The sequence below is a fragment of the Oncorhynchus masou genome, unplaced genomic scaffold (assembly GCF_036934945.1).
Source record: "Oncorhynchus masou masou isolate Uvic2021 unplaced genomic scaffold, UVic_Omas_1.1 unplaced_scaffold_1072, whole genome shotgun sequence".
Classification (NCBI taxonomy): Eukaryota; Metazoa; Chordata; class Actinopteri; order Salmoniformes; family Salmonidae; genus Oncorhynchus; species Oncorhynchus masou.
Genome location: NW_027000430.1, coordinates 69027 through 83233, shown reverse-complemented (window position 1 = coordinate 83233; position 14207 = coordinate 69027). Strand labels below are relative to the sequence as shown.

The 14207-nt window shown below is 40.4% G+C and overlaps 1 protein-coding gene across 1 annotated transcript in view; it reads left to right on the top strand.

Annotated features, from left to right (window-relative positions):
* LOC135529003 (transient receptor potential cation channel subfamily M member 1-like) overlaps positions 1–14207 on the top strand; it is a 58244-nt gene that overhangs the window by 13047 nt on the left and 30990 nt on the right. Inside the window, exons 7-11 of the mRNA XM_064957963.1 lie at positions 9589–9661; positions 10021–10133; positions 11056–11226; positions 13221–13355; positions 13743–13793. Of these exons, the coding sequence (XP_064814035.1) occupies positions 9589–9661; positions 10021–10133; positions 11056–11226; positions 13221–13355; positions 13743–13793 (543 nt within the window). The remainder of the gene's footprint in view (positions 1–9588; positions 9662–10020; positions 10134–11055; positions 11227–13220; positions 13356–13742; positions 13794–14207) is intronic.

The window sequence follows — 14207 nt, the reverse complement described above, 5'->3', positions numbered from 1 at the left end:
TCCATGTCTCACATCTTTATACTACATCACCATCATCCATGTCTCACATGCTCAACTACATCACCATCATCCCTGTCTCTTATCTTCAACTACATCACCATCATCCATGTCTCACATCTTCAACTACATCACCATCATCCCCATCTCATATCTTCGACTACATCACCATCATCCATGTCTCACATCTTCAACTACATCACCATTATCCATGTCTCACATCTTCAACTACATCACCATCATCCATGTCTCACATCTTCAACTACATCACCATCATCCATGCCTCACATGCTCAACTACATCACCATCATCCATGCCTCACATGCTCAACTACATCACCATCATCCATGTCTCACATCTTTATACTACATCACCATCATCCATGTCTCACATGCTCAACTACATCACCATCATCCCTGTCTCATATCTTCAACTACATCACCATCATCCATGTCGCATATCTTCAATTACATCACCATCATCCATGTCTCACATCTTCAACTACATCACCATTATCCATGTCTCACATGCTCAACTACATCACCATCATCCATGTCTCACATGCTCAACTTCATCACCATCATCCATGTCTCACATCTTCAACTACATCACCATTATCCCCGTCTCACATCTTCAACTGCATCACCATCATCCCTGTCTCACATCTTCAGCTACATCACCATCATCCCTGCATCCTGTTGATGTATCTAACCTCCCGTCCTAACTTCCTGTTGATGTATCTGACCTCCCGTCCTAACTTCCTGTTGATGTATCTGACCTCCCATCCCTAACTTCCTGTTGAAGTATCTGACCTAGGCCCACTTTTATTAATCAATCCCTCCCTTTCACTTAGTCTGAATGACAGTCCATTACATTCCAGTATATAACAGTCTGAATGACAGTCCAGTACATTACAGTATATAACAACCTGAATGACAGTCCACTACATTACAGTATATAACAGTCTGAATGACAGTATATAACAGTCTGAATGACAGTCCACTACATTACAGTATATAACAGTCTGAATGACAGTCCATTACATTACAGTATATAACAGTCTGAATGACAGTCCATTACATTACAGTATATAACAGTCTGAATGACAGTCCATTACATTACAGTATATAACAGTCTGAATGACAGTATATAACAGTCTGAATGACAGTATATAACAGTCTGAATGACAGTCCACTACATTACAGTATATAACAGTCTGAATGACAGTCCACTACATTACAGTATATAACAGTCTGAATGACAGTCCATTACATTACAGTATATAACAGTCTGAATGACAGTCCACTACATTACAGTATATAACAGTCTGAATGACAGTCCACTACATTACAGTATATAACAGTCTGAATGACAGTCCATTACATTACAGTATATAACAGTCTGAATGACAGTATATAACAGTCTGAATGACAGTCCACTACATTACAGTATATAACAGTCTGAATGACAGTATATAACAGTCTGAATGACAGTCCACAACATTACAGTATATAACAGTCTGAATGACAGTCCATTACATTACAGTATGTAACAGTCTGAATGACAGTCCATTACATTACAGTATATAACAGTCTGAATGACAGTATATAACAGTCTGAATGACAGTCCACTACATTACAGTATATAACAGTCTGAATGACAGTATATAACAGTCTGAATGACAGTCCACTACATTACAGTATATAACAGTCTGAATGACAGTATATAACAGTCTGAATGACAGTCCACTACATTACAGTATATAACAGTCTGAATGACAGTATATAACAGTCTGAATGACAGTCCACAACATTACAGTATATAACAGTCTGAATGACAGTCCATTACATTACAGTATATAACAGTCTGAATGACAGTCCATTACATTACAGTATATAACAGTCTGAATGACAGTATATAACAGTCTGAATGACAGTCCATTACATTACAGTATATAACAGTCTGAATGACAGTCCATTACATTACAGTATATAACAGTCTGAATGACAGTCCATTACATTACAGTATATAACAGTCTGAATGACAGTATATAACAGTCTGAATGACAGTCCACTACATTACAGTATATAACAGTCTGAATGACAGTCCAGTACATTACAGTATATAACAGTCTGAATGACAGTCCATTACATTACAGTATATAACAGTCTGAATGACAGTCCATTACATTACAGTATATAACAGTCTGAATGACAGTCCAGTACATTACAGTATATAACAGTCTGAATGACAGTCCATTACAGTCTGAATGACAGTCCACTACATTACAGTATATAACAGTCTGAATGACAGTCCATTACATTACAGTATATAACAGTCTGAATGACAGTCCATTACAGTCTGAATGACAGTCCACTACATTACAGTATATAACAGTCTAAATGACAGTCCACTACATTACAGTATATAACAGTCTGAATGACAGTATATAACAGTCTGAATGACAGTCCATTACATTACAGTATATAACAGTCTGAATGACAGTCCACTACATTATAGTATATAACAGTCTGAATGACAGTCCACTACATTACAGTATATAACAGTCTGAATGACAGTCCATTACATTACAGTATATAACAGTCTGAATGACAGTCCACTCACTATATTACAGTATATAACAGTCTGAATGACAGTCCATTACATTATAGTATATAACAGTCTGAATGACAGTCCACTCACTACATTACAGTATATAACAGTCTGAATGACAGTATATAACAGTCTGAATGACAGTCCATTACATTACAGTATATAACAGTCTGAATGACAGTCCACTCACTACATTACAGTATATAACAGTCTGAATGACAGTATATAACAGTCTGAATGACAGTCCATTACATTACAGTATATAACAGTCTGAATGACAGTCCATTACATTACAGTATATAACAGTCTGAATGACAGTCCATTACATTACAGTATATAACAGTCTGAATGACAGTCCACTCACTACATTACAGTATATAACAGTCTGAATGACAGTATATAACAGTCTGAATGACAGTCCATTACATTACAGTATATAACAGTCTGAATGACAGTCCAGTACATTACAGTATATAACAGTCTGAATGACAGTCCACTACATTACAGTATATAACAGTCTGAATGACAGTATATAACAGTCTGAATGACAGTATATAACAGTCTGAATGACAGTCCACTACATTACAGTATATAACAGTCTGAATGACAGTATATAACAGTCTGAATGACAGTCCATTACATTACAGTATATAACAGTCTGAATGATAGTCCAGTACATTACAGTATCTAACAGTCTGAATGACAGTCCATTACATTACAGTATCTAACAGTCTGAATGACAGTCCATTGCATTACAGTATATAACAGTCTGAATGACAGTCCATTACATTACAGTATATAACAGTCTGAATGACAGTCCATTACATTACAGTATATAACAGTCTGAATGACAGTCCACTACATTACAGTATATAACAGTCTGAATGACAGTATATAACAGTCTGAATGACAGTCCATTACATTACAGTATATAACAGTCTGAATGACAGTCCACTATATTACAGTATATAACAGTCTGAATGACAGTATATAACAGTCTGAATGACAGTCCATTACATTACAGTATATAACAGTCTGAATGACAGTCCATTACATTACAGTATATAACAGTCTGAATGACAGTCCACTACATTACATTATATAACAGTCTGAATGACAGTCCACTACATTACAGTATATAACAGTCTGAATGACATTCCATTACATTACAGTATATAACAGTCTGAATGACAGTCCACTACATTACAGTATATAACAGTCTGAATGACAGTATATAACAGTCTGAATGACAGTCCACTACATTACAGTATCTAACAGTCTGAATGACAGTCCATTACATTACAGTATATAACAGTCTGAATGACAGTATCTAACAGTCTGAATGACAGTCCATTACATTACAGTATCTAACAGTCTGAATGACAGTCCACTACATTACAGTATATAACAGTCTGAATGACAGTATATAACAGTCTGAATGACAGTATATAACAGTCTGAATGACAGTCCATTACATTACAGTATATAACAGTCTGAATGAGAGTCCATTACATTGCAGTATATAACAGTCTGAATGACAGTATATAACAGTCTGAATGACAGTCCATTACATTACAGTATATAACAGTCTGAATGACAGTCCACTACATTACAATATATAACAGTCTGAATGACAGTCCACTCACTACATTACAGTATATAACAGTCTGAATGACAGTATATAACAGTCTGAATGACAGTCCATTACATTACAGTATATAACAGTCTGAATGACAGTACATTACATTACAGTATATAACAGTCTGAATGACAGTCCATCACATTACAGTATATAACAGTCTGAATGACAGTCCACTACATTACAGTATATAACAGTCTGAATGACAGTCCACTACATTACAGTATATAACAGTCTGAATGACAGTCCACTACATTACAGTATATAACAGTCTGAATGACAGTCCACTACATTACAGTATATAACAGTCTGAATGACAGTCCACTACATTACAGTATGTAACATTCTGAATGACAGTCCACTCACTATATTACAGTATATAACAGTCTGAATGACAGTCCAATACATTACAGTATATAACAGTCTGAATGACAGTCCATTACATTACAGTATATAACAGTCTGAATGATAGTCCAGTACATTACAGTATCTAACAGTCTGAATGACAGTCCATTACATTACAGTATATAACAGTCTGAATGACAGTCCATTACATTACAGTATATAACAGTCTGAATGACAGTCCATTACATTACAGTATATAACAGTCTGAATGACAGTCCATTACATTACAGTATATAACAGTCTGAATGACAGTCCAGTACATTACAGTATCTAACAGTCTGAATGACAGTCCATTACAGTCTGAATGACAGTCCACTACATTACAGTATATAACAGTCTGAATGACAGTCCATTACATTACAGTATATAACAGTCTGAATGACAGTATATAACAGTCTGAATGACAGTCCACTACATTACAGTATATAACAGTCTGAATGACAGTCCAGTATATTACAGTATATAACAGTCTGAATGACAGTCCACAACATTACAGTATATAACAGTCTGAATGACAGTCCATTACATTACAGTATATAACAGTCTGAATGACAGTCCATTACATTACAGTATATAACAGTCTGAATGACAGTCCATTACATTACAGTATATAACAGTCTGAATGACAGTCCATCACATTACAGTATATAACAGTCTGAATGACAGTCCACTCACTATATTACAGTATATAACAGTCTGAATGACAGTCCATTACATTACAGTATATAATAGTCTGAATGACAGTATATAACAGTCTGAATGACAGTCCATTACATTACAGTATATAACAGTCTGAATGACAGTCCATTACATTACAGTATATAACAGTCTGAATGACAGTCCACTACATTACAGTATATAACAGTCTGAATGACAGTCCATTACATTACAGTATATAACAGTCTGAATGACAGTATATAACAGTCTGAATGACAGTCCACTACATTACAGTATATAACAGTCTGAATGACAGTCCATTACATTACAGTATATAACAGTCTGAATGACAGTCCAGTACATTACAGTATATAACAGTCTGAATGACAGTCCACTACATTACAGTATATAACAGTCTGAATGACAGTATATAACAGTCTGAATGACAGTCCATTACATTACAGTATATAACAGTCTGAATGACAGTCCATTACATTACAGTATATAACAGTCTGAATGACAGTCCATTACATTATAGTATATAACAGTCTGAATGACAGTCCACTCACTACATTACAGTATATAACAGTCTGAATGACAGTCCATTACATTACAGTATATAACAGTCTGAATGACAGTCCATTACATTACAGTATATAACAGTCTGAATGACAGTCCACTACATTACAGTATATAACAGTCTGAATGACAGTCCACTACATTACAGTATATAACAGTCTGAATGACAGTCCATTACATTACAGTATATAACAGTCTGAATGACAGTCCATTACATTACAGTATATAACAGTCTGAATGACAGTCCACTACATTACAGTATATAACAGTCTGAATGACAGTCCACTACCTTACAGTATATAACAGTCTGAATGACAGTATATAACAGTCTGAATGACAGTCCATTACATTACAGTATATAACAGTCTGAATGACAGTATATAACAGTCTGAATGACAGTATATAGATGGATATCTAGACTGGTGGATGCGTGGGAAATTAGTCAGGTACAACTAGATATCATGGAGATGGATGGTAGAGCTATCACGAGGGCCTGGTGGTAGAGCTATCACCAGGGCCTAGTGGTGGAGCTATCACCAGGGCCTGGTGGTGGAGCTATCACGAGGGCCTAGTGGTGGAGCTATCACCAGGGCCTAGTGGTGGAGCTATCACGAGGGCCTGGTGGTAGAGCTATCACCAGGGCCTAGTGATGGAGCTATCACCAGGGCCTTGTGGTGGAGCTATCACCAGGGCCTTGTGGTGGAGCTATCACCAGGGCCTTGTGGTGGAGCTATCACCAGGGCCTAGTGGTGGAGCTATCACCAGGGCCTAGTGGTGGAACTATCTCGAGGGCCTGGTGGTGGAGCTATCACGAGGGCCTGGTGGTAGAGCTATCACGAGGGCCTAGTGGTGGAGCTATCACCAGGGCCTGGTGGTGGAGCTATCACGAGGGCCTAGTGGTGGAGCTATCACCAGGGACTAGTGGTGGAGCTATCACGAGGGCCTGGTGGTAGAGCTATCACCAGGGCCTAGTGATGGAGCTATCACCAGGGCCTTGTGGTGGAGCTATCACCAGGGCCTAGTGATGGAGCTATCACCAGGGCCTTGTGGTGGAGCTATCACCAGGGCTTAGTGGTGGAGCTATCTCGAGGGCCTGGTGGTGGAGCTATCACGAGGGCCTGGTGGTGGAGCTATCACGAGGGCCTGGTGGTAGAGCTATCACGAGGGCCTGGTGGTGGAGCTATCACGAGGGCCTAGTGATGGAGCCATCATGAGGGCCTGGTAGTAGAGCTATCACGAGGGCCTAGTGATGGAGCTATCCCAAGGACCTGGTGGTGGAGCTATCACCAGGGCCTTGTTAGTTGAGCTATCACCATGGCCTTGTGATGGAGCTATCACCAGGGCCTAGTGGTGGAGCTATCTCGAGGGCCTGGTGGTGGAGCTATCACGAGGGCCTGGTGGTGGAGCTTTCACGAGGGCCTGGTGGTAGAGTTATCACGAGGGCCCTGTGGTGGAGCTGTCACGAGGGCCTAGTGGTGGAGCCATCATGAGGGCCTAGTGGTAGAGCTATCACGAGGGCCTAGTGGTGGAGCTATCACCAGGGCCTTGTGGTGGATCTATCACGAGGGCCTGGTGGTAGAGCTATCACGAGGGCCTGGTGGTGGAGCCGTCACGAGGGCCTAGTGGTGTAGCCATCATGAGGGCCTAGTGGTAGAGCTATCATGAGGGCCTGGTGGTGGAGCTATCACGAGGGCCTGGTGGTGGAGCTGTCACGAGGGCCTGGTGGTAGAGCTATCACAAGGGCCTGGTGGTGGAGCTGTCACGAGGGCCTAGTGGTGGAGCCATCATGAGGGCCTAGTGGTGGAGCTATCACGAGGGCCTGGTGGTGGAGCTATCACGAGGGCCTGGTGGTAGAGCTATCACGAGGGCCTAGTGGTGGAGCCATCATGAGGGCCTAGTGGTGGAGCTATCACGAGGGCCTGGTGGTGGAGCTATCACGAGGGCCTGGTGGTAGAGCTATCACGAGGGCCTAGTGCTGGTGCTATCAAAAGTGCCTGGTGGTAGAGCTATCACGAGGGCCTGGTGGTGGAGCTATCACGAGGGCCTGGTGGTGGAGCTATCACAAGGGCCTGGTGGTGGAGCTATCACGAGGGGCCAGTCATGGAGCTGCGACACGTAGCTCATTATCAGTGAATCTTTGGATTGGTTTGGTTCTGAAAAGTTTCAACAGACATAATTGTGCTATTAGCAGTGCATTCCTTGCTGGCATGTGACAGGCCTGCAGTCTTATTGCATTTGGGATGGTCTGGGCAACAACAAGGACTATACTGTTATCTTACTAAGGGGGTTGTTAACTCTGAAGGGCTTGTTATGTACTGCAGGGTGTGTCTGTGGTTTATAATGACAGCTCCTGTTATTCAGAGACACAATTCACAATGAGAGGCTCCTGACTTCACTTAACACACACACACACACACACACACACACACACACACACACACACACACACACACACACACACACACACACACACACACACACACTGCTGACTGTCTCCCTGACGTGCGATAGAGTTGTAAACCGTGCTTGACCTTTGACACGTTCCCCAGTAATGCCGTTTAAAGACCCACTCCTTCATTTAACATAGAAGAAATGCCTGAAGAGAGAGTGCCATATGTCCTCAAAACACATTCACAATCATTAGTATAATATTAGTATTTATTAGTATTAGTATTTATTAGTATTTATTAGTAGTATTATGTATTAGTATTACTATTTGTTAGTATTAGTATTTATTAGTATTAATATGTATTAGTATTTATTAGTATAAGTATTTGTTAGTATTAGTATTTATTAGTATTAGTATTTATTAGTATTAGTATTTATTAGTATTAGTATTTATTAATATTAGTATTAGTAAGCATTAGTATTTATTAGTATTTATTAGTATGAGCGTTTCTGTCACATGAAAAACAAGAGATTAAGAGATTAAGAAGCAATAAATCAAGTACACCGTAAGCTTTTCAAGGCCCTCCGAACGACACTCTCCAAAGTACACACTTAACAGTATGCGCTGTCACGCGGAATGACGCGGGAGAGAGGAAGCAGGTACGGGGAGTAGAACATTTAGTTATAACGGAGACGAGACAGGGACCGCGTCAGAAACAAAACACAACAACAACAATACAATGCAGCAGCGTTGGAACAGAGCAGGAAACTGACAGATATAGGAGAGGAAATGAACAGGTGATGAGTGAGTCCAGGTGAACAGAGAAGGAAACTGACAGATATAGGAGAGGAAATGAACAGGTGATAAGTGAGTCCAGGTGAACAGAGCAGGAAACTGACAGATATAGGAGAGGAAATGAACAGGTGATGAGTGAGTCCAGGTGAACAGAGCAGGAAACTGACAGATATAGGAGAGGAAATGAACAGGTGATAAGTGAGTCCAGGTGAACAGAGCAGGAAACTGACAGATATAGGAGAGGAAATGAACAGGTGATGAGTGAGTCCAGGTGAACAGAGCAGGAAACTGACAGATATAGGAGAGGAAATGAACAGGTGATGAGTGAGTCCAGGGGAACAGAGAAGGAAACTGACAGATATAGGAGAGGAAATGAACAGGTGATAAGTGAGTCCAGGTGAACAGAGAAGGAAACTGACAGATATAGAATCCCTGCACTGAATCCCTGAAAAAGAGAGTTGACCTTTGACCCTTTACATGTGTCTTTGTTGTTGTTCTTTCACGGGCCTGTTAGATCACTGTGTTTCGTATGGGCTCAGAGGGCCAGCAGGATATCGAGATGTCCATACTGACAGCCTTGCTCAAAGGTAACCTGGGAAGAACACTGCTCTTCTGCTCTTTTTTACTTCACACTGAACACCACTGACTTTGAGGATAGAGGATATTTCTCAGGAACGCTGGGATTGAGACATTTGATTTGAATCCCAGTCATAGTCTATAGAACAGATGAATGCTGGGATTGAAACTTTTGATTTGAATCCCAGTCATAGCCTATAGAACAGATGAATGCTGGGATTGAAACTTTTGATTTGAATCCCAGCCATAGTCTACAGAACAGATGAATGCTGGGATTGAGACATTTGATTGAATCCCAGCCATAGCCTATTGAACAGCTGTGAAGCGTTTCAAGGGTAAACCAAAAAGCCTTGTTGGTGTTTAATTGTAGGCACCAATGCCTCTGCCCCTGACCAGCTGAGTCTCGCCCTGGCCTGGAACAGAGTGGACATCGCTAGGAGCCAGATCTTCGTCTACGGTCACCACTGGCCCATGAGTGGCAGCGTAAGTCTATAAACAACTTGGGAAACACATGGATACACAATGAACATCACCATGCTGGTCTAACAGGGTCTGATTCAGAGTTGTAATGAACATCACCATGCTGGTCTAACAGGGTCTGATTCAGAGTTGTAATGAACATCACCATGCTGGTCTAACAGGGTCTGATTTAGCGTTGTAATGAACATCACCATGCTGGTCTAACAGGGTCTGATTCAGAGTTGTAATGAACATCACCATGCTGGTCTAACAGTGTCTGATTCAGCGTTGTAATGAACATCACCATGCTGGTCTAACAGGGTCTGATTCAGAGTTGTAATGAACATCACCATGCTGGTCTAACAGGGTCTGATTCAGAGTTGTAATGAACATCACCATGCTGGTCTAACAGGGTCTGATTCAGAGTTGTAATGAACATCACCATGCTGGTCTAACAGGGTCTGATTCAGAGTTGTAATGAACATCACCATGCTGGTCTAACAGGGTCTGTTTCAGAGTTGTAATGAACATGGGTCTGATTCAGAGATCTGATTCAGAGATCAGATAAGCACGTGCAACTTGACCTTTGACCTAAATCACTCATTGTCATCAGTGGGTTCGAGGGAAGTTTGCACAATATGGCTTAAATAGAGTTCAGCTTGCAGACCTCAAGTCACAAAAACCGCCCATATTCCAAAATAAATATTTTACCTGACCCCAAATGGCATCAAATTCCCTAAACACAGTGCACTACTTTTGTCTAGAGCCCTATGGGACTTGGTCAAAACTAGTGCGCGATATAGGGAATAGGGTGCCATTTGGGATACACCCTGAACCTCTAACCAACGGTGATGGTGAGACAACAACCTCCACTGCAGGTACCTGTAACAGCTCCATGGGAACTGGGTCAACAAGGGGCTTTCATCCCTCCTGTGTTACCTTCCAGGCGGCCAACACCACGGCATCCCAGGAGAAGACGAAGAGCCCTGGCCCAGCCCGCGGTGGAGGTGGTGGGGCAGGGAAGGGCAAGGCCAGGGTCAAGAAGGGCAAAGGAGGCAAGGCCAAACCTGAACCTCCGGAAGAGACGGACCCCAGGAAGCTGGAGCTACGCAACTGGGTAAATCAATAACCAATACACGATATTCAACCCTCAAACATATCAATACACTATATTCAACCCTCAAACATATCAATACACTATATTCAACTCTCAAACATATCAATACACTATATTCAAACACATCAATACAGTATATTCAAACACATCAATACACTATATTCAAACACATCAATACACTATATTCAAACACATCAATACACTATATCATATAATTTCTATCTGAAGCAGTTATGTAGAGGGAAATGCAAGTCAACTCTTTTAATTCATATTTTAATGAGAACTTATTCTCCCTGAACCGTGGCGTCAGGGTTTACCCACCTTTCATTACCACGACAACACTGATATTAAAGGTGTTTTATATATATTTACACACTTTAAGGTTGGAATAATAATGGGAAATGTAGAAAAAAATATATATGATAACGCCCTTTTAGTGTACAGAGCTGTTTGAAAAGACTGCCTGAAAATGCAGCGTGTTTTGGTGTGATGGAGTTTTTTGGGCCTGTGTGGTGACATCACCAGGCGGTAACTGAGTTCATAGACCAATAAGAAAGAGAGTTCCCAAACCTCTCTTGTCAATAACAGCAAGTATTCCGTTTTCTCCCTCCCCACTCAGACCAATCCCAGACAGTCCTCGCTAAATTCTAGCGTTTGAAATTACTCTTTGCTAAGAAGCTACTTTTGTTCATTTCTGATCATTTTTTGATCAACTTATTGTTACCCTGAAATTATTTGATGTTGAGAAAAAAAACGTCTGTATTGGACCTTAACATTCTGTAATGCTGCCCCCTGCTGGACAGACCACACCGGCCACTGGTGGTAATCCATAGCCTTACTGTCTCCTCTACTGTCTTCCTGGTTCCTCCAGTACTGTAGGTGAACTCTCTGGAGCAGGCCATGATGGATGCCCTGGTGCTGAACAGGGTTATGGCACTTCTTAGGGCCAGGGGTCCCGGTAGCGGGATTAACTTCTGGTGAAACTGGAGGGCGTGCAATTCAAATAAATAATCATAAAAATGATGGATAGTAAACATTTATGTACATACAAGTGTCTTATATCATTTGAAAGCTTAAATTCTTGTTAATCTAACTGCACTGTCCGGTTTACAGTAGCCATTACAGTGAAAACATGCCATGTGATTGTTTGAGGACGGCTCCCAATATCAAAATATCTTTCCACCGGCACAGGTTTCATAAATTCACAAAAAGCGATTAAATATTCACTTACTTTTTGAAAATCTTCCTCTGATTTGTCATCCAAAGGGTCCCAGCTTTAAGATGTAGTGTCGTTTTGTTAGATAAAATCCTTCTTTATATCCCAGAAGTCAGTCTAGTTGGCGCCATCGATTTGAGTAATCCACTTGTTCAAAATGTAGAGAAAGGAATCTGAAAATCTACCCCTAAACTTTGTTTCAACAAGTCAAAATATGTTTCTATTAACTCCTCAGATACCCTAAAATGTAATCAAACTACAATATTTCTTACGAAAAGAAATATGTTCAATAGGAAACCGATTTTAGCAGGTGTGTCCTGTCTTCATGGCGCGCAAACATGAATTTCCAAGACTGTGTCACTGTACTAAAATGGATATTTCTTATTAATTTTGGAAGTTACAGGCCTGAAACCTTGAACATAGACTGCTAACACCCTGTGGAAGCCATAGAAATTGCATCCTGGGAGCTAATTTGCAATATGCCCTTATACTAGCCATTCTAAGAGGATGGTCCCTCAACAACAACAAAAAATCTGGTTGGTTTTTCTTTGGATTTTCTCCTACCATATCTATTGTGTTATATTCTCCTACATTATTTTTACATTTCTACAAACTACAAACCAATTATATGCATATCCTGGCTTCAGGGCCTGATCAACAGGCAGTTTACTTTGGGCCTGAATTCCAGGAAGTTTACTTTGGGCATGTCATTCAGACAGGAAGTGGAGAAAAAAAAGGGACCTAGCCCTAAGAAGTTTAATGTGTTTCTCTACTGTAGGTGAACTCTCTGGAGCAGGCCATGATGGATGCCCTGGTGCTGGACAGAGTGGACTTTGTCAAACTGCTGATAGAGAACGGTGTCAACATTCACCACTTCCTCACCATCCCTCGTCTGGAGGAACTCTACAACACGGTGAGACAGACAGACAGACAGACAGACAGACAGACAGACAGACAGACAGACAGATAGACAGATAGACAGATAGACAGATAGACAGATAGACAGATAGACAGATAGATAGATAGATAGATAGATAGATAGATAGATAGATTACTTTTTGATTTCTCCTAAATGAAAACTTTCTTAACAGGGTTGGGGTCAATTCCATTTCTGTTAACTTCAAGAATTGATTTAAGTGGACTTGACCCCAACCTTGCTTCTAAATACATGTTAGTAGTATATACAAAAATTATCTACCTCACTTGCTTTGTTATGTTAACATATGTTTCCCATGTGAATAAAACCCCTTGGATTGAATTGAAAGTACATCTCTGTTTGTTATGTTGTTTGTTTTTACAGAGGCTGGGCCCAACGAACACTCTGCACTTTGTAGTTAGAGACGTTAAAAAGGTACTGTTTCCTTCTATTATTTAACCATTATTTGGACAGGGAGTCAATGACATGTTCACAATGTCCATCAACAATACAAAGGTGTTATTACTGGTTTCATAAAGGTGTTATGGCTGGTTTCAGAAAGGAGTTATGACTGGTTTCATAAAGGTGTTATGGCTGGTTTCATAAAGGTGTTATGACTGGTTTCGTAAAGGTGTCATGGCTGGTTTCATAAAGGTGTTATGGCTGGTTTCATAAAGGTGTTATGACTGGGTTCATAAAGGTGTTATGACTGGTTTCAAAAAGGTACCATGTATACCCCTGATAGTGAAGTGACCTAATATTGACCCCCTATAGTAGTGTTACCTAATACTGACCCCCTATAGTAAAGTGTTACCTAATATTGACCCCCTATAGTAATGTGTTACCTAA